Raw genomic sequence first — 22,037 nt, 5'->3', positions numbered from 1 at the left:
AAAGACGTTTGTACGACTTAAAAAAAGCCCATGTTACACTAAAACACACGCTGTTGTAGCTTGTTCAGTTGCTTCTGTTTTATTAAAAGAATACACACGTGAGATGCAATCAGTGCAATGACAGAATTTTTCTGTAAGTTTCATAATGTTTCATGTTGGAGAGAATACTTGAGGGGCAGTTATGTTCTCATGGACAATTAACCCTTAGTAGCACACTGCCCAAGGCAAGTCATCAGATTTTGCGGGGCATGAAAGCAGAAGATAAAAAAGAACAATTACACAAACTTAAGACAAAAGAAAAACACGAGACAAGACATCTAACAAAAGCAATACACCCTTGTCGTCTCATTTCATGTCCCTGTCATTATGTTTAAAATGTGACTCTAAAATGGCCGATATGTTGGCTGCCGCATGAATTCTGTTGCTCAAAAAACGCTGTTCGCTCAAGATTTGAATTTTCCTTAATTAAAACATTCCACTGTAGTGACTGAAACGCAGAACTGTGATGGGCGTCATTTAAGCGGGTATTTTCTCGCGTTATTCAACAGAAATTCACGGTAACGTCTTGCTCCGCAAACACGTATGATGTGCAAGTGAAATCGTGTTATTGTTTTGTACATTGCTCGTAGAACGTTCGTTTACGTTGACCACAGTGGCTTTGGCCAATTGCATGGCAGCGATTTGACAAACAATGCATTCACGCTTTTCCCAAGCAACGACAAGTTCTAACAGATAAGTGATTTACTCAGGAAAAGAATCCTTCTATGGTCTTCTAGCCAATTTCTTATTTTAGGCCGAAATCCGATGCAACCGCTACGTTTACCTTTCCAGAGCACAAGTCTGCCTGCATAGCTAACTCAGAATGTAAATGAGGTATGGCACAAGTGTGGGGATCGAAAAGCCAAACTATTCCCAAATTGGCCAAATGACTCGAGGGCAAGTCTCAGCAATTGTGAACTTCACGTGAAAGCACTTGTCAGAAAAGTGCGCGAATAAGTGTTATATAATTGATTTCGCCTCTATATACATACCGTTGGCCTTGTCCCATCCGACTACCTCATTCTTGATGCGCTCGTCAAGCCATTTCTCGAGCGGCTCGTAGTACTTCTTTAAGGATACAGCTGACATCTGCCGCGTGCCAGCCATGATCTCGAGGACATCGGGCCAAGGCTTAGAGCGACCCAGCGACAGTCCCTTCCTATAAAAAACATAATGCAGTAACAAAAAATACATGAATACATAATGTATGTAGCATATTACATACTTTATAAATGCATAAATATGGATACATAAATACATTATGTATAAATATATAACGAAACAAAAGCATCGGACTACTTTTTGGAAAGCCAAATGGTAAAAATCAAGACAAATGCCAAGGATTTTTTTTTCGCTATACTACAAAGCTTTGCCAATTCGCGATAGCGAGATGCAAGCGCCCTTTCCAGCTTTTTATTAAACCTGTTTCCGTACTGTGGAAAAAGCTTCCAGTGACATCTTTCTGTGTTTTATCATTTTACAACAGTGATTCAAGAAGTAAGGGCATTTCCTAATGTTTAAAAAGTTATTCGTCAGAATAAGGATTTATTTGTGCGGAGCCATATGTTCATTTTACGGCAAGGTGCTGAAGTTATTGTTCTAGTCTTGTTGTCGTCTGCTTCATCGGCAACGGAAATGAAACTGTCCACGAGAATCGTTTCTCGTGCCAGTTGTGAAGTGCAAGCTCTAATTCGATTTTTGAAGTCAGAAAGTCGTCACCTTCTCAAATTAACGGGGAGTTCTGGCTAGCTTATGGACCTACAGGAATGAGTGAAGGATAGGTCAGAAAATGGCACCGACACTTCACAAATGGCTGCATTCATTTTCGTGACAAAGAGCGGAATGGAAAGCTCAGCCTCAAGACTAATGAAACTGTTCAGCAACTGAACGAAAAAAAAATTGTGATTAAATTGAGAACTGACAGTTTGCAGTCTGTCCGATAGATTTTATCTTGTTGAACGCTACATTTCGCACGATTACAACTGAAAAGCTCGAAATTCACAAAGCGTGTGCAAGTTGGGTACCAAGGAATGCTCATCGACCGACTAAAATAGCGAAAAATTCTGAGGTGGAGAAACTTTGTGCAGAGGCACTGTATAAACTGGTGAAGCGGTATGATGAGTGTTTTAAAGTTTATGGTGATTATGTAAAAAGTCTGCTAGAGATGTAATAAAACTAAATTCATGAATATTTAGCTTTTGGGAATTTTAAGACCCTTACTTATTGAATGGCCCTCTTATATACTAGTACTATATACTGCGGCGCTATACATTGTACATCAATCCCAGATATGTCGGGCCTGATAAAACGGTCAGTTGTTGGCAGACGTTGGTTTGACACTTTTATTTCAGATAAGTGACCCCATAGAAAATGTGGCAATAATCTAAGTGACTGTATTTCATGAAAACAAAAGAAGGTATGAAATGAACAAAATTATCTGGTGTTACCCTTGCTTTTTTTCAAATGTTCTAATTTAAACGAGCCTGACCAGTTACCTACGTTTTACTGAAGCCGTGTTCTTGGAAGCGATGTTGGTGCTACGCTATAAAGTTAACGTGCAAAAAGCAGTCGTGAATATACTATAAAGGCAAAAAAAGTTTATTTTTTTTTTTGTCATGAGCATTGATTTACTTCCATGAGTTTTTTTTCTGTTTTTGAAAAAAATTATTATATGGAGCTGGGGGAGGGGCAACTTTCTTTCGTTTGAATAAACGAGCTACAAAAATCTTGGCTGTTCTCTTGATAGAAAAATCAGTACAGCATTAAATTTAAACCTGTCTTTACATGGGTAGTCGAGCATTTATCGTGCATTGTTTGAGCAACAGCAACAAATCGCAAAGCTATGTTAAGAACGGCAAGCAGGTCGAAACTTGCAGCGCACACCTCAAGCAGAAAGCATGCACGAAATTGGAATACACAGGACGAGCGCCGATGAACAACTGTTACAGCTTGACACTTCAAGTGCGCTGCTCAAACAGAAAGTGCCACGAAGCGAGCGCACAAGTATGTACAGGACAAGCGCGAACAACTGTCACAACAGACCTTTTTCAAGCAATTCCACAACGCCCCGCGGGCGCGCAGAGCACTATGGGAAAAGTTGGTACGCCGAGAGAACCGGCTCTTTCTCTGCCCACTGCTTGTTGGAGCCGTGCGAGCACAAAATGAAAAGAATGTGCCGCCGCTTTTTAAATACGGTCCAAGCACACCTGCACGTATATCTATGCATGAAATGTGAAATTAATAATGCAGTCGGTGTAAATATCACTGAACGGGTGTACGTCATGAGCAGCATGCGAGTTGTTGCGTACCGATGCATGTGGTCAACACATGCTATCGTGAGGAATGTGAGCTGGAACACTGAATTCATAATTATTCAACGATGAACTCTTCGTAAAGTGCTGTGGCTTTTATTACCATTGAGGTTTGATTGGGTCGTTTAGACAAGACTACAGAGAAGTGTTACAGCTATAGAATTTTGAAATTTTTATCAACAAGTCACGCACTGGAAAAAAAAGTAAACACATTCTAAAAGTGGTTAAGGACGAAGGGTTGGAACTAGAATTCACGTGCGATATGGCTTGCTCTAATAATTTGCGGTTTCTTATAAGATGCTTAATTGTCTGCGGAGCATGTGTGCTTGCAGTATATTCTGCATTGAGTCAGACCACTATTGAATTTCGCGTTGGAGCATTCAAATGTTGTTCAGTGAGGAATGATGATATATAACTTACGCTCGGCGGAAAAAAAAACAAACAAACTTGGGCACGTTACATGAGCAATAGTTTGCAACTGCAAGAAGGCACGCTGTCCTGCTTATTACATATTGCATCGGTTTGTGAACAGCTCATTCGCACTGAAAAAAAAGGAAAGATGAATTTGGGCGACCTTCACCCGTGAAAAAACTAGGAATGTTGCAGTTAATCCATGCATACGTTTCGCACAGTCTGAAAGGAAATTGTGAAGCGATACGAGATGAGCGTAGTGTTTTCCGCACCATATACGCTTAGTAACATTTCTTTCGTAGAGCGCAAAAGGACACAGGGGTATGCAGTATGCGGAAAGATAAGAGTACTATGAGAGGCATGCCAATTGTTCTTTCGATTGTTGTGTAAGAGTTGCTAACCAAATTGCTCTTGTGTTAACATATATAGATCGGCCAGACTGGTTGATGTATCAACACAAGCACATAGCATCAAAATTCATTGAATGAAGCCATCTGATCTCGCCTTGCATCTTCAGTTATTCAAATGCAATTTCACCAAGCGAGAAATCTTGGAGACATGTCATAAAGAACACTGCACCTCATTTAACCCAATTAACCTTCGCCATCACTGCAACACAAGAAACTTAACTTCACTGATCAACTATAAACACGTGCCTCGGTTGTTAGTCTTTTTGTACCTCTTTGTGACATGCGCGATGCACCCCAATTTTCATATATATGTTTGCAACACGTGCGATAACCTTTTAGTCATGGGTGAGCGTTTCTGGGGAGCGCATTTCTTTCCTGGTCGTACTTTTTTTTGCACTGTAGGCTTTATTCCAACCTTCAGTTACAGTGCCAAGAGAAGTTAATAGATGCATATGCTGTGAGCGGCGTGCACTGGTCTAGTCAATGTATTTTATTTTAAGAAGTTGCATTTATTTCTAAAGCTCTCTTCAAATATACCATAACTGTACAATTTACTCGAAACAGCATCAAAGGACAATAATTGATTCCTAATGCATCCGTGAATTTATAAACAGTGCTCGCACTTTTTAGGCAATGAAGTTGAACTGTTTTTTATTTGTGTGGAAGATGGACTGACCCTAAAGGATAATAATAATTAACAGACGGGTTCACTGACACTTCTCAGCTCCCCTGCTGGTTGAGCGCACAAGTATCCATGCTCAACCAAGGTTCCCATGCTCAACATGACAAGGTCCCTTGCTCAACGGCCCAGCTGGTTGAGCATAGGAAAAAGTACAAATCCTTGACATGCCATCGCACCCAAACACTGCCGTTTGTTACATTAGGCATCTTAGGCATTACATTAGGCATTAGGCATTACATTAGGCATCTCTTTCATTTGACCTGAACCCACTATTCTGCAAATTAACCAACTTTTCTGAAAATATGGTTCTGTTGCACTCAAAGCAGACATAAATTTGGAGGCGTCACCATAGATGTCACACCAGGTAATTGAGTGATTCTGAAAATGTGTCATCAGCAACCACTGCTCAGCGATACCTGTATTTTTCTTTAAATTGGCTAGTAGTGTCTGCAACTGTTTTCACACGAAACTGACAAGATTCAAGTGCATCATTTCCTGTTTTTGGACAATGCTATTTCTTTCGTCAAGTGCAAGTCTTGTACAAGCTTCTTTGACATGTCATCTGATAAGAATTATAATTATGAATACGCGTATCTTTTGCTTGGACCTTCCGTTGTCGTTCTGCAAGAATGTTTTTGCTTGGAAAAGATAAAACCTGACGTGAGATCAGCGAAAAATATTGGTTCTGCTGTCTGTATGTTGGCAATGTCCGTGTGTTCTTGAGTCTAACAAAGAAACAAGGTCACCATAGCGTGTGAGACGGCATTTATTGTTCAGCTGCCGCCCTGTGCAACGATCATGATACACTTGGCATTCTGTAGCGAAAAGCGTAATAGAAACTCACTACCTTAAAACGAGGGCACTGGTTAAAAATTGCATTGTTTCCCCATACATCAAAATAGACGGGAAAGTGCCTTCTGCCCTAGCTCAATCGGCAGAGCCTCACACGTTATATTTCAAAGGTCATGGGTTTGGATACCACTGACGGAAAGGGGGCACCTCGAATCATTTAAATTCTTTTCAAGTTATGCCATAATTATTATATTACAGTTAAAGAAAGATAAAATAATGTCCCTCTACTTTCCTTGCCTTAATTCGTTCTTGGATTTTTTAATTGTATTAGTTTAGTAATTGAAATCTTGCATAATCAGTTGTGTCTGTTGTGGAGTTGGCGTAGGTCGCTGCTAATTACACGCCTTTTGATAGGACAAAAAATGAATGAGCTTATCGAGCTTAAGTGGCCGTGAGTGTTAGCGATGCTTAGCAGCCCTTACTTGAGGACGTCGCCAGCGGCCTTCTCTCCGTAAATGTCGCATTCATGGAATGGGTGCTGTTCGTCCATCTTCTTTGCGACTGTGCATAAATGCTCGTGGAACTGGAACTGAAGGATGAATGCCACGAAATATCTGAAAAGGAGAAACAGACAGCCAGGTAGGTGGAATTGAATTGTGTGTAGCTCTAATATGTCACATGTGCATCAAATTCCTAGAAAAGAACAGCATGGCCAGAGTTGCTAGCTCCACTTATAATAAACGGACTTGGGCATCTTTTTTCAGAGTCGCCAGTAAAATTTTCCTGTCGCTTGTCGCGTTTCGTTTAGAGCTTATTGCTTTTTTCAAGCAAATGTAGTAATTAAGAGTGAAGCATTTCTCAGCGTAATGCAGGCATTTTATCATGCATCTATCTATCTATCTATCTATCTATCTATCTATCTATCTATCTATCTATCTATCTATCTATCTATCTATCTATCTATCTACCTATCTATCTATCTATTGATCGATCGATCGATCGATCGATCGATCCAGCCTGCGAGCCGCCTACGTTTGGGTGCTCTCGTGATGTTTTGATGCTCTCGTGATGAATTTAGTATGGGAGGGTCAGATGGTTTGTCCAATACGACTCGCTGGTCATGGCATGGATAATGTCATAATCCCGTCGCCTACGTCATCCAACTCTTTCATGCAGACAGTGGCACATTCCGGCGGGTGCGTGTGTGCCACATGTTATTGACAGATTATATCTCCCCAGGAACGACGAAAACAGAGATGGGTAATTTTAACGCGTGGGCGTTCGAAAATGCTGACATCGGCAGCGTCGACCCAACGAATGCAAAGAATAAATGTCAGGGTCTCAGCAGGAATCAAACACCAGCATTCAGCGTGGCGTGGCAAGTATTCTATCACAGAGCCATGCCCGGCCTTGCATATGATTTTCAAATAGACAATTATGTTGGTGAAACGTCGATTGTGGTTGCAGTGCTGGCTATTCAATTTTATAAAAATATTACATATGTACATTTATTATACAGCTGTCACGTCGGGTTATGTCACTTGTAGCTAGGCGCCATCCACTTAACTTGATCAATGTAGCAATATCCGGGGCTACCATCCTCACGAGCACCAGCGCTTCATATCAGCTTACCGCTTCTGATGTTGCTGATATACATGTTGCTGTTGGCACGGTTACGCAACTGCAAACAACTGATTATAGTATAAAAATATGCGACTGTTTAATGTATGTCTGCGCGTCCATTTTACAAATCTCTAGCGCTACTTTGTAACGTTTTTCGACTCAGTAAAAATTACAGTTACTGACATTTTTTTCGGATCAGTTCGCTCACCTCAGGTACGGAACGTGCAAAGCCACGTGGTACTTAGCTCCACCGTCAAAAAAGGACTCGTTGCGCTTTACCGGAGGCGACACGCCTTGGTATTTTATCCTGCGGGAGAAAAGGATTCGTCAAATAAACTAAAACTGCCTTGATCGAACGAGATAACTAAAGAAAGTCTTGTCGATCGTTCAAAAGTTTAGCGCTGAGAATGCATGCATGATTGCCGCTTTCCAATTAGCATGAAAAAGAAGAACCCGTTGCATGACGTCCACGGGCAGTGCCAGAATTTTCTCACTGGGAATATTTCTCACCCGTGTACGACAAGTGAGTTCGTCCAGGGGGGCAGGATCATGGGAAACTCATGCATTCTCTTTGACTATGCTTGCTCAGGGGGAGGGGGGGGGGTGCTATACTGTTGCAGCCATCACGCTTATTCACAGCAAAGCTAATGGGCCGGAGTGGTTCCCGCTAAATTTGGTTTGAGCAGTGAACTACTTGTACTGAGTGCTTAAATGAGTGAAGTGTACTTAAAGGAACACTAGGGTGAAACAATGGCTTGCTCCATCCCCCCCCTCCCGTAACTCCGCTAGCACTGCCCTTGATGACGCCATTTAACAACGAAGAATATAACATGACAAAAATCTCGGATGTACCTGGCTGCGGCGGCTGCATTTTCGATGTAGGTGAAAATGCTGAAGGCCCGTGTGCTCAGATTAAGGCGCACGCTAAAGAGTCACATGTGGTCGAAATTTCCGGAACCCTGGACTACGGCGTCTCTCATAATCATATGTTGGTTTTGGAACGTCAAACCTCACATATCAATCATCGAAACAGTCTCGTAAGTAGATCTCTTTCAAGTACCACTTGATGCTTACTAACCAAAGAGTACATATTTTATCGCAATTGTGTTCCGACTTGTACCATGCATTGGGACAAAAAAAAACAATTTTTTATGTTTTTGTCACATGTCTGAACGAAAATGATCCAAGATGCGAGCTCTGTCATACGCAATAGCAGCACTGAGTGAGGACAGTAGTGGTACTCTTCAGTAATCACGAGTACCTGTCTTCTTTTTCGGCTGGTGTTATTTCTCACCAACCAACTCTTGCACTTCTGTTCACGTCGTGGAGACGCACCTGTATTCCCAGAACTTCTCGTTCATCTTGTCGAACGGCGTCTCGCCGGTGAATATGGTCCAGCGCCACTTGTCCAACAGGTATCCGAATGGCAAGAAGGCGATCTTGTCAAGCGCCGACATCAGCAGGAGGTCAACAGCATCTGCAGGAAAAATGCTGCCATCAGAATGAGCAAGCCTCGCGTGCTTTTACCCACGCACCACAATGGGATGCCGCACGGAACAGTGTCCAAGAAATTGCTGAACAGAGCACAAATGATGGCATGAAAAAGGGCTGCACATGGACAGAAAGACAAGGGTGTCTATAGAAAAGCACTCCACGCATATATATATATATATATATATATATATATATATATATATATATATATATATATATATATATATATATATATATATATATATATATATATATCCTCCTCTTTCTTTCCTTTCTCCGTGGTCTCGTGGGGTGACGCGCCATCATTTCAATTACGTAAAGGGAAGTTCTTGCGTGACGCATCACAGGTGCCGCCCTTCCGGCGCACTCGGTGCGTTTAGTTTCGGTTTCTCCTGCATCGCGGTCCGGAAATTCAATGATGGATCTCCGAAACTATAAGCATGATACATTCTATTTTGAAAAAAAAAAAAAACTCTGCTGGCCATAATTCGTGACGTAAAACAACTTCTCTTTATAAACAAGCACCCTGAGATTGATAGTTAAAAGCTAATTAAACTAATTTTCTTAATCAATCTTGTCTGAGCGATCTAATTAGGGGCAAAATCTGTCTGTCTCGGTCTAGAAATCATCTGCGAAGACAGCGAGTGCCTAAATATTGGAGTTTTTGAGAAAAAAATATGAACTTCGGATACTAGTTTTGTAATGCAGTAGCAGTAATCTGCGTACAGCTTGACTAGCACTCTCAGGCTTCACATGTTCACGTGAAACCTCCTTCAGGGTTACTGACTAATCTTGCCGGTTATGCCACGGCAGTGAAACAAACGCTGCCTGTGTTATGACCCTCCCTTCCCCCTGCCCTACTTGTGGATGCAGCCCCCTCCTCCCTGCAAGAAGTTCGCGGACGCCCTTGCACAAGGGATGAAATATTGTCGACCAAGGAGGAGTGCCGGTGGAGCCGACGTTACAGCATGGGATCGAATTTACTCTTGTCATGGCCACGGCTGTTGCTGCCCTCAAAGTGACAAATCCCATTGCTAGAGTGTGGGCTCTATTGGTATTTTGTTCTTTTGATTGTTTCTCATTACTTGAAGCTTGCGCATTCTCCCGTTTTGTTTGAAAGAAAACACATTCTGTACATTTTTAACTCCTTGACGACGAACAAAGTAGGATTCTTTCAAATGAAGACTGAACATATACGCTCGATCAACAGATACAATTGAAAACCGCTACTCACTGTATTTATCCGTTGGTTTCAGCAAGTTAAGCTTTTCGTAATGTGTTTTCGTGGCAACTGAAAGGGCTATCAGATCTCCGACGGCCTCGTGGAAACCTGCGCAGAGGGAGGAAAACATGTTAGGCACGTTTGTTGCATTTCTAACCAAGTAAGGCTCTTTACAATCTCCGAACGAGATTTGTTTATGTGTATCCGAAGGGAAAGACTCGTCCCGGTAGCCTGGGCCGGTAACCTTGCAGGTGCTTATTTAATAAAATTTTTTTATCAGTTTTGAAAATAAATCGTCAGCTTTTTGCCGTTTTCAAGCGGGTTCAGGTGTATCCTTCTGTCGGACAATGCTGAAAGTGCGTCCTTCAAGCAGACATATAAAATGAATGTGCTTTTTTGTAAATACTGCAATTTTTTTCAACTTCGTAAATTCGGTACCTGCCTAGGCAAAATCAAATTTATATGTGTGAATTGCTTCATGTTCATGCAAAACATAATTTCTTCGTTTTTTAAAAAATTTTCATCACAAATGCCTACAAAATGAATGACCTAGACTATTTATACTTAAAGTACATGTTGGCCATTCATTCTTTTGCTATGGCTGCGTGCGATGACTGGAGCGACGTAAACCTGTCTCTTTCTGTTTTCGGTACATCATGGGCGCGCAGCTGCGACTCATTGTCTGTATTGTTCCGCGTCAGAGTATGAGCTTGGTGACTTCAATCTCTTGCCGCAGCTGTTTATTCAATCTCGCATGTACCTAACAAGAAGTGGGTGGAAACAATTTTATTATTGGATGGATTGAAACAACTTTATAGGGATGACTGGAAGCAAATGCATTGTTCAACAAGAACAAGTTAACGTGATCGCAAGAAAAACGGACACAGTTTAATTGATTTATATGTGGGGTTTAACGTCCCAAAACCACCATATGATTATGAGAGATGCCGTATTGGAGGGCTCCGGAAATTTCGACCACCTGGGGTTCTTTAACGTGCACCCAAATCTGAGAACACGGGCTTACAACATTTCCGCCTCCATTGGAAATGCAGCCGCCGCAGCGAGGATTCCATCCCGTGACCTGCGGGTCAGCAGCCGAGTACCTTCGTCACTAGACCGCCGTGGCGGGGCATTCGCGAGTGCATGAGTGACACCATTTAGTCGCTGAGGCGATCGGCTTCCGCACGTCGGTCATCTGGGAGGAGCCCTTCCTGACTTACGTAGTATCCGTCTATAGCGTACTCTCTTTGTGACGCCATTTCCGTCACGGAAGGGATGACGTACATTGGTGGAGCGTGCTATAAAAAAGATAAACTCCTAAATCTGCAATCGCGCGGTTGATTTAAATGTAATAAAGGCGAGAAAACATGTGAATCAGTAGATGGGACAACCTTCGTTGGCTCCCTCTTGCAGCAGGACGTGCAGGTGCTTGTACTGCATGTAGTACTCGATGTGGCCCATCTCGTGGTGGACAGTGCGCAGTTGCTCGATGCTGGGGTCAGTGCACATCTTTATTCTGCAATCGTAAAGCCGGGACAAAGCTTTCAGTCGTGCTAAAATACGTTGAAGAGGTAAAAGTACATATTTGTCAAGTCTCAGCTGAAAACTGTGCAGTATTTCTCGTCATCTAGAGAGAATAAAATGAGGGAAAGGCAGGGAGGTTAACCAGAAAATGGAGCATCTGGTTTGCTACCCTGCACTAGGGGAAGGGGGAATGGGGAAGAAAAATTGGAAAGAAAGCGAAGAGGGAAATAGACACGCGCGAAAAAAAAAGGAGGGGGGGGGGAGCTGGGGTGCTACAGTCTATACAATAGGCCGCTGCCACGCAAAAAGTTCAGTAAGGCGTTCACTGATTTTCTGTGAGCACACAAATCAAGTCGTCTCGTCATCTAGAAGTGGGAAGGAGTACTGGGGGTGGGAGGACGGATGGATTATACGATTATACGGGAGTGACAGTTTTAGCGTTGCGGAACTCAGTATCATGTTCACCGATATTGCGAAGGCGTCATGAAGGTATACTCATTGGGCCTGTTGGTGTGTGTGTGTGTGTGTGTGTGTGTGTGTGTGCGTGTGTGTGTGTGTGTGTGCGTGTGTGCGTGTGTGTGTGTGTGTGGAAGAAGTGTTTACCTAAGGGCTCGTTTTTCCGTGTTTTGACGCAATAATAATTAGATATGACAGACAATAATGCCAAAGAATGTATAGGGAAGTTAGGCCAAATTTTATTGTAATTGAAGAAAAGTGAGTGAAAAGGTTTGGATCCTGCCCACTCGCCGTGGGCAGGATCCAAACCTGCGACCTTCGAATAACGTGTTCGATGCTCTACCACTGAGCTACCACGGCGGCTATCATCTCACTTTTTTTGGGTATATATGTGAATTTAAACGTGGGAGTGTCAGCCAGCGCCACCATGCCATGGCGGCGACTGTGGCTCGCCCGCCGCCATGGCTACTATATATATATATATATATATATATATATATATATATATATATATATATATATATATATAGTTTCGCATACTAAGTTTTACCTATGTCTCTCGCTAAGGGTTGTTAGACAATTGCAAAACCCTGCTTTAGCCAGGCTGTCGATTGTTTTCATTTATATGTCGCCCTATTTTAATACTTTTTTCAATTTGTCGGTCTAGCTTTTTTTTTACTTGCATAGGCCTCTGTGGTAACTCGGTGGTTACGATCGCTAGACTGCTGACTCGAATGACAATCTCGGCCATGCCATTCGCATTTTCATTAAGACGAAAGGCTAGAGGCACCTGCATTGTGGGGTCATATTAGCGCGCGTTGGAGAACTACGGGCGGACGAAATCAACAGGAGCGCTGCAGTATATAGGACGTCCCTCATAGCCTGTGTCGCTTCGGAAGCCCTCAAAACAAACCAGGAGTGGAGCTATATAGCGAGTGCCGCTTCGTACCTGAAGTCGTCGCCGTTGTACATGTTCCAGGCCGAGGCGTGGCACTGGATCTCTCGGTCTTTGGGCTTTGTAAGGATGGACTTGCTCCAAAACTCGCTGGTCATGTTGTCCAGGCCCAGACTCGTAAAGAAGTCCTCCGCTGCGTGGAACATCTTTTGGGCATCCCATTTCTGGAAGAGCGGCCACATCAACTGAGTTGGAGCGATCAATAGTGCAGAGACACAGATGGCGCAGCCGCATGGAAGTACACTGCGGTATTCTTGGCGCACCATCTCTACGACAGCTATAGTATTTGTCAAATACGTTTGGCGCGGTGAGAGGCGATGTATTCTGTATGCGGATCCATTACGAAAAACTTCTAAACGCACATTATTGAGTTCGTACCACGCAATAGAAGATCTGCAAGTGTTAAAACATCAGCTATAAATTCCAGTGCTAACCTGCGGTGGAGGTGTTTCATAATAGCGGAAAATCACTTTTGAAGGTGCTTTGACATGGCGTCATGGGATCAACGTCTGTTCGCTCTACGGGCGAGAGTATAAGCTCGCTTAGTGCCGTCCAATCACGACGGGAGAAAGTAAGCAACTGGTGAGCTGCTTGCTAAATGGCTGGTTGCATGCAGCTGAAGCACTTCACACTGGTCTGATGCGGACTAATGCGGTGATTCGTTGCTACCTCGGAACGCAGCGGAAAGCGTTAGCTCTTTTTAAACGTAAGTTTAAAACTTCATTTTTTAGTGTTTCTTTCCGGTGCACTTCAGCTTTGAAGCCAATACAACCTTTTCATGAAGACTAAACACAGTTCTTATACCGACCTCTTCCACCATGGTCTTCGAGATGTCCAAAGGTTTGTCTTCCATCGTTAGGTGAGGGTATAGTGTGCCCCACTCTTGCGCCCACATGTTTCCTGCACAACGGAATATGTGGGGCAGGCATAGTTAAATACTGTCCGAAAAGAATTAACTGTATATGTTATCCTTTAATCGTTTAAGCAATCATGCATCTTGCAACCATTGTTACGAAATTTGACTAAATATTTGTTTCAGTTTAATTAGCGCCAAATTTGCTATTCACAAACGCATAGCAATCGCGACGTCGGTTTAAAAAGTGACAGAACTGATTGCAGGTCCTCAGCGATACTCTTTATGTTCATTTATCTCCCGGACAAATCAACGCGTGGGCTGGTTTGGTTTCCACAATATACCTGAATTGTCCTGAAGTTTTGTTTTTTAATTATGGAAAACGCACACAAAAGACCGCGAAGTTGTGATCAAGTAAATGATTATAACTAGGCCAACGTCGGTGCTCTTGTTTCAATTTACAGTTTTTTTATCTAACGAAGTGCTGCATGACACATGCAGTAGCGGTATACCGATAACACCACGTTTTTACAGAAGCACGTTTTTTTTCGAAGATGTACTGGCACGATCAAGTTAATCATACTATCTGGGGTTTTGCGTTCCAAAACCATGGAATGTGAGTATCAGAAACGCCATAGTGGAGTGCCCCGGAAATTTCTACGATTAGGCGTTCTTTAACGCGCAATGACATTGCGCGGCACACGGGCCTCCGGAATTTCCGCCTCCATCGCAATTCAACTTACAGCAGTTAGCCGGGATCGAAACCGCGACCTTCCGGCCGAGGCACCGCAAACACAGCTCCACTGTGGTGGAAAGTCATAATAGAATTAAGCTAATTTCTATTTTAATACCGTGTTCACACGGGCACCTTAATCTGTTTAACTCGTGCGTCGCGACGCCAAGAAAGATGCGGTCCGTGCCACAGTGTCTTCCTTACGTCGAGGAAGTTAAAACGGAGCGTTTCGCGAAGATGTTTGACAATCTCAGCTGGAGGAGGAACGGAGGACTCTTGTCCTCAGCATTATTCAGTTACGAAAAAAAATCTGTAAACTCAAGCGAGCTGCAGCCAACATATTAACAAATTTTATCTACTTAAAAAGTTCTCTCGCTGCATAATTCCTTTCATAGCGTTGTTTTAACGGCAACAAAAATACGCGCTCAAGTTTCGCATTAGATGTGAAATCTTTCGTGCAGACATAGGGGCAACAGTTCCTATAATGAAGCCCTTGCGGCTTCTGTTCAAAGTTTGCGAAATTTCCGGGTGACTTGAGCATCGAAATCCCTAATGGAGTTCAGGTGATTTCCGTGGTGGCCGGTCGTATGGCTCGGGTATAATAATAATAATAATAATAATAATAATAATAATAATAATAATAATAATAATAATAATAATAATAATAATAATAATAATAATAATAATAAAATAACGCTCTCGCTTTTACTTGTCGATACGTGATTTTGCTATCGTATATATATATATATATATATATATATATATATATATATATATATATATATATATATATATATATATATATATATATATATATATATATATATATATATATATATATATATTATTTGTAAAGGTTTGCGTGCCTTGTGCAGGCGCTATTCGAGCAAAAAACTTGGTCGGCGAACCTCGAGAATTGTTATGAGCACATATTTGAACTGCAGGAGAATCCACGGCGCACTTTCTTCGAGTACAAAATGTTTCTGGGGGATTTCAACGTTGTCATATCGTCTACACAACACTTCCCTTTGCGTTGTTGCATAAAACAGAAAAGACGTATATACAAAAACTTCGAGCTTCGCCTTCAGGTGTAGAACGCGGCAGCGTAATCGGACTCCGTGCGCACGTCGCCTTCAACCATGCGGCACGCAAAGAATTCGCCTGTGTGCGTAATGCTGCGCATTTCAAAATATACCTTACAGACTACCCATTGGATGTGCAGTTGGCAAGCGCCCACTGTATACGCCATAATTCTGCCTTTCACGAAATGGCGAAGTACCCATCTACACGCCCGAGGGGCCGCTGCGCACTCAGTAATGGGTAAGCAGCTTTAAACCGCCCACGTGGTGCGCAGTTCACTTGTTCTGACTCCTGGTGCTGTTCTACCATTCCGCTACGCAGTATTACCGGCGCTAAGCAGAGTATGTATACAAAACAGTCCTTAGCATTTTTTCACGAAGTCAAGCGCTGGCGTACGTGGATCAATGTATAAAATCTGCTTGCACCGCAGAAGGCGTAGGTTCGATTCTCACTGCAGACCGTACATTTTTGTTATTTATTCTTTCTTGCATCTATTTATAATTGCCACTCACGGACAATTGATTGATTGATTGATTGATTGATTGATTGATTGAAACTTTATTTTGGTCCTGAGAGGACGCAAGGGAGACCCCCCGTCACCCAGCTAATCCCACGTAGTGACCGTCAAGCCTAGCTTGGCGGCCCGTTCACGGGCACTCTGGACGGCCAGGGTTTGATCGTTAAGTTCGTGGGCTGCGCAAGAGTGCTGCCCACCTGTCTTTGCTGAAGGCAGCTGGTGGCTTCACATTCCCACGACACAGGCTCACGGACAACGCTGGTTTTTCTGACTCAACCAACCACACCGATGCCAAAACTGGCACGGGATCATTTCTACGAAACGAGCGCTTTAACGCTGTCGCGTTAAGAAGGACAATCCTCGGTATACGCACATTTCCGCTTCGAAATTTTCGCCCCCACACTAAAGCTTATAAACGAAAATGTCGATACCCAGTGCTGGACGTATGCGGACTTACCTAACAGATGGGCTGGTATCGTGCCATCTTCGGGCAGGCGTCCAGGATAAATCTCCTTGAGCTTCATTCTCACGTAGGCGTGCAGCTTTTTGTACAGCGGAGACAGCTCTTCCCAGAGTTTGTCGACAATCTCGGTCATGTTTTCCGTCTCGTAGTCACTGAGCCAGGCGCTCTTGAGATTGTCGTAACCTGCCATTAAGGCGCAAAAGAGCAGTCAGCGCCGTAGAACACAATGAGCATTCTGTCTCATCCCAGCTTTGCATTAATGCACAAAGCAATGATAGCGGCCTCTTTTGAATGCCTGCCTCTGCCATATCACTGCGAAGTTCACACCCGTGCCTATGAGGGATTGAATCTAGATAAATAAAGTGTGCTGCACAATTTCGTTAGTATACTATCTGTCTTCAGAGACTTGCAGGATGTACGCGGTCATTAAGCTCATTGGTCACCATTGATGTTATGCCACATTGTTTTTGAAAAATAAAATTGTGTATATTTTTTTGCTTCCTTCAACTTGGCGCAATTCTTTTGACGGAACTGACTGATGTTGTTAACTGTCTCTGTGAAGTTTATCTAAAAAGCTAAATTATTTCGGGGTGGTATGTGCTGAGGGGTATCCGTGTAGATCTCTTTCTTTCTCTCTTTTTGTACATGCGTGTGTCGAGTATAGAAGAAAGACAGCAAAGTCAACCAGACGTCATCCTCGAGGACGTCATCCTGGAGAGAATTGAGTTTTGGTATGGGCACCCGACAGTATAGACCAGCGGGCGCGACGAAGCTTATTGGGGTGCCTCAGCGTTGTTGGTACCGACCGCCAGGGTAACCAAGAAAATGAAACTCTCGCTGAACACATTGAGACGCTGAAGTGTCAATGCCCTTTTTGGCTCGTTTTCAAAGAACGCTTTCTGGGCGCTTACATAATCAGCCGTGATACCTCTGCTCACTACTAAAAAGAAAATGATACGCACTCGCAAGTCCGTTTTTGCTGCGTCTACTCGCTATATAGGCTACGCATTGGAACACTCAGTTTTGTTGCGCCTATATACTCGCTAGGCTGTATGTTTTGGCGCTACCATCAGATCTCGTGAACTGCATTGCCGGGTGCCTTTTGCAGACACGTAGCTTCAAAGGGCACCGTCGAAATATTTTAATATATGTATACTTGTGTTTGTTCAGTGGTCATGTGCGGTGCTCCAGTCACTCGCCAGCGCATATTAGTGTGTGTGCTCACGTGTGCGCGACGCACAGAAGAAAACCCCACGCATATCCACGAAGTAAATACCGATGGAGGCAGTCTGCGGCGAACCATGAATCGTGGCTTTCTATTTCGTTGTGGTGGACAGCTTTCGTTTTTGTTAACTTTTTGTTTTGTCATATGCTGTGATTGATCACGTGGCTAAATGTCGATGTTTTTTACATTGTTGTGGCCTCTTATTTTGTTTGTTCTGGTTAATAGCATTCTGATAAGCTTTTGTGTTGTTCACAGATGTTTCGGTTTGTTCACGTGCACCTGCGCTACATCTGGTGTAGACGCCAAATGGCATGTTACGCACATTGTGTAGTTCTAAGGGGCTTCGCCCCTAAGAACAGTAAAGTTAACCGGAGGTCATTCTGCTTTTTTAAGAGTCATATAGCAGATGGAATGGACAGGACAATAAAAATAGATAGAAAACTATTGTAAAGGCCAACAGCCGAGATCACACAAAATGATGGCTTGTGCTGGTGCTCATCTTCGGCTTTCATAATTGTCACCGCCAATGAGTGGCGTTCGTGGCAATTAATAAACACATATTACCGCTTTTTTATACCTTGTCATACATAACAGCGCCTCTTTGTTAGAAGCATACTCAGGTGTCTACATCATGCACGTCTGAGGGATACGAAAATGGAAGTCAAATGAGAGCCTAACCTTAATAAATTTCTAAATAAACAAGTAAACAAAAAAAGGCTGAACGCTTGTACTCAACGTCAACGTATCTATCGCAACAGAGGACAACTGTAAGCATACTTTGTTTTATTATTGAAGTAAAAAAATAAACTAAGGAGTTCCTGTCACCATTACTTGGTGACGGCTACTCCTTTCCACTTGATTGTTGCCAAAAAAAGAATTAAAAAACAAAATAGAACATATGCATATCAGCATTATATACGCTTACTTTTGTAGGCGTACTTAGCATTCTTTATTCTAACCATAAGTGTATGGGGAGGTGTATTTCTACCGACAAACAAACTCGTTCTGACATCAAAGCTTGCGAAATTGGGAACGCAGCTTCAGAAGTTATCTTTAGCTCTTAGTTCCTCATTGGCGCTCAAATAGCGGTGCACATTTTTCATTGTTTAGAAAATGTGCACAAAACTCATCTAGAAGGATAGCATAGCTCCTTTTGTTCCATGTTATTCTTTTAGGCGAACTTTCTCACTCTTTCCGGCGTTTCCGTATCATGGATTAGCGAAATTCTCTTACCAAAAGCTATTTTGTTTAGTGCTGCAGTTTCACTCAAAACCGGAGCGCTTTACATGTGTAGGTTTGCCGGCGACAGCGCGTCCGCACAGGTATCTTCTAACACCATGGGTGCATCAAAAGCTGTACCGAAAGTTGCCAAGCACACTATCTTTTTCGTTTGTTTCTCTAAAAACGTGACGGCAAATGTGCACCTGTGATCTGAAGCGTCTCTATGATTGGCTACGGCAATGAAATACATCTTGGCCTAAATTGTTGGCATTGTATAGAACACATCCTAAGAAACTTAAGACTTACGTTAAATATGCGCTTAAAATTATAATCTTCGTTTTTCATATAAGATATAAACAAAATGTTCCCGTCATACACACCTTTCACGGACCAATTTGCCGTAATTTTTTACAGTGATTAATTGAAAACTGCTGAGCTTTATTTTTTTACCTGCACACAGTGCGACGTAATTGTGAAGAAAGCCGCGGTAATTTTAATTCAATCATCCGGCGTTCTTTAACGCACAGTGAAAAAAACTTCAAGCAGAGCGGTGGTAGCTTCCTTAATGTGATTGTGCAAGTGGCGATGAATTTGGCACGTCTGCATTCATATTTCCGAAGGAGGAGGACAACAACAAGAGAGAAGGCAGGGATGTTCACCAGGCACATGCACGGTTTGCTACCTTACGCTGAGCGAATGGGGAGTATAAAGCATTACAACACAAATATTGAGGATGTTTTCATTATAGCATATGCATAAAGAGCAGTTCTACTGGCGTATAAACCGTACGGAAAGCTCGGATTTCACTGGCACAGAGAATACCCGTGCTTCACAATTACTCAGAATGGTTTGTACGTACTGATTCAAAAACATTGTCACAATTACAGTAAAGCTAGAGCTTTCCGATGACCAACTTAGTTTGTGCGAAATGTAAACTTCATGGGCCACTAAGTGCATATTCGTACATATAGAATCAGTTTCATACACGCAGAAACAGGGTCACGTAATACCTTGATAAAGCTCTTTGAGCGTCAATAAATCATGATGATGGTAGAAAAGGTTCGGGAAAAGAGTACCATACTCACCGTCCAGAGACGCTGCTTCATTGGACAGCTTGATGTAGGGAATGTAGTACTGTTTTATAGCCGTACCAACTGCGTTATGCCATGCCAGCCAAGTTTGCAGTAATTTATCGTAATTGCCAACTTCCTTCATATTCCGGGTGAGATCTGCACGAAAAGTGCGGGATCAAAGTCAGGCAGAGCTTTCCGGCTCCACAAGGGTCCCGAGAAGTTAATCTGTAATCCTCTATTTGCAAGCATTGGGTGAATTGGTGCAGACACATGATCGAAATTAAAACAGCCATACAACGATCACTCTATTAACAACAACAACAACGACAACAACAACGACGACGACAACAACAACAACAAAGACGATGCAGCTTACTTACAAGTGGCAAAGGAGCTCACTACATGTACGTTCAAAAGTAAAGCGCGTCACGTGCAACTTTGTGAATAATGGGTTGTGTTAACCTTTATAAAAGATTGATAAACTACAGCCTTTCTACAGAAACTCTGTCAATCCTGAATACGCAGTATGCAAAGTACTTTGAAGACAAATCACAGAATTCGTGTCACCATTCATCTTCCAGTGGGCAATTGCATGGCACACCTTTTTTTTTTTTTTTTACGGTGGCAGTCCCACTCCGGCGGCATTCACTCCACATTTTACGCATTGTTTGTGGACGCACTGTGCTAGCTGCGATCGACGAATAAATTTCAATTGTTGAAATTCATAAAGCTTACGATCGATTCTTTCCAATGGCACTTGGTGTTAATGGCTGGTCTGAAGCGTTATTTAATTGCGATGAAGATAGTGTGAGCAACAAAAAGCCCTATCGTTGCACAAGCCTCCGTTCTACTGCGAGTACGGCGAAACTGATCAACATAACAGTGCGAAATTCGCTGTGCATTTAGATCAAGTGTTATTCAAGGTTTTCAGCAAGAGATATTGAATATAAACAAATTAGTAATTTATTTACTCTCCATTCAAAGAGGGCAAAATGATGAAAGTTTGTCTGTGAATATTTTTTTCCAAAGCAGAATCATAATATTTAGTGGTTCTGTAGAGTACAATACACCTACTCGCCACGCATAGTTTTTTTTGTGTGTGTGTGTGTGTGCTCTGACGAAACCTTGATGAATTATATATGTGTCAATGCGGCAGTGCTGGTGTTCCTGCCAACTGAGTCTCCGGTTCACGGATTATGTGTTGCGTCTCTTGCCATATACATGACTCAACCGCACCGGGGATATACTCGACCAGTGGCGCACACACACTGAGACCATCAGGACTCGCTGCCGTGAGTGCTATACAAACACTAATTTCTTCGTGCCTTGATTCCTGGCCATGTGCTTCGTGCGCTCACATCATTTAATGCGCCGCCTCGGCTCATCATTGTTCTTCGGCGAATATCTTCCTCGGCCTTTTCGGCGGGTTTTTCGCACGGATCCTATCCATTTCATTCTATTTTCCCCATCCCATTGCCGACCTAATGAGGTGTCAGCTAACGGTAGACAGTTGCGGGCGGCACTTTTCTTTTCATTATTATAATCACTTATTAGAATAACTTTTCCTTATTATAATCACGTGGCAAAAATGTATAGAAAAAATTGTTAACGATTGAAAGTACGAGGTACTCTACTATGAGAGAGCATGAAGCCCGTGAAATTTCCGAAGTGATTCAAACATTAAGTTTGAAACACATGCGTGGCAATCTTAAACTAATATTCATGAAGGCGCCACGGTGACCTTGGTTTTTTAGGTGAACACAGTAAAAGAAAAACACCGGTCGAGAATAGAGCCACTGAAGGAGGAAAAATCGCGAATGCTGCTCCAATCTCGCTTAGAACTGTTATTCAAACTATATATATGGTCGGAACCTGACAATGTCCTGTTTAGCAAGGCTCTAAATGAGTTGTGTCAAATTATTCGAGGCTTTAGCTATGAAAATGTTCGATTAG

At 42.6% G+C, this 22,037-nt stretch overlaps 1 protein-coding gene across 2 annotated transcripts in view; it reads right to left on the bottom strand.

Moving 5' to 3' along the window:
• LOC119172337 (angiotensin-converting enzyme-like) overlaps positions 1-22,037 on the bottom strand; it is a 58,983-nt gene that overhangs the window by 2,171 nt on the left and 34,775 nt on the right. For both annotated transcript variants that reach the window (XM_075893614.1, XM_037423391.2), the window contains 10 exons: positions 20,097-20,240; positions 16,560-16,748; positions 13,728-13,819; positions 12,914-13,083; positions 11,376-11,500; positions 9,997-10,092; positions 8,604-8,745; positions 7,477-7,575; positions 6,128-6,259; positions 1,032-1,198 (listed from right to left, as the gene is read on the bottom strand). In XM_075893614.1, the coding sequence (XP_075749729.1) occupies positions 1,032-1,198; positions 6,128-6,259; positions 7,477-7,575; positions 8,604-8,745; positions 9,997-10,092; positions 11,376-11,500; positions 12,914-13,083; positions 13,728-13,819; positions 16,560-16,748; positions 20,097-20,240 (1,356 nt within the window). The remainder of the gene's footprint in view (positions 1-1,031; positions 1,199-6,127; positions 6,260-7,476; positions 7,576-8,603; positions 8,746-9,996; positions 10,093-11,375; positions 11,501-12,913; positions 13,084-13,727; positions 13,820-16,559; positions 16,749-20,096; positions 20,241-22,037) is intronic.

The sequence above is a fragment of the Rhipicephalus microplus genome, chromosome 4 (genome assembly GCF_043290135.1).
Source record: "Rhipicephalus microplus isolate Deutch F79 chromosome 4, USDA_Rmic, whole genome shotgun sequence".
In the NCBI taxonomy this organism is placed as follows: Eukaryota; Metazoa; Arthropoda; class Arachnida; order Ixodida; family Ixodidae; genus Rhipicephalus; species Rhipicephalus microplus.
This window is presented reverse-complemented; position numbering and strand designations above follow the sequence as displayed.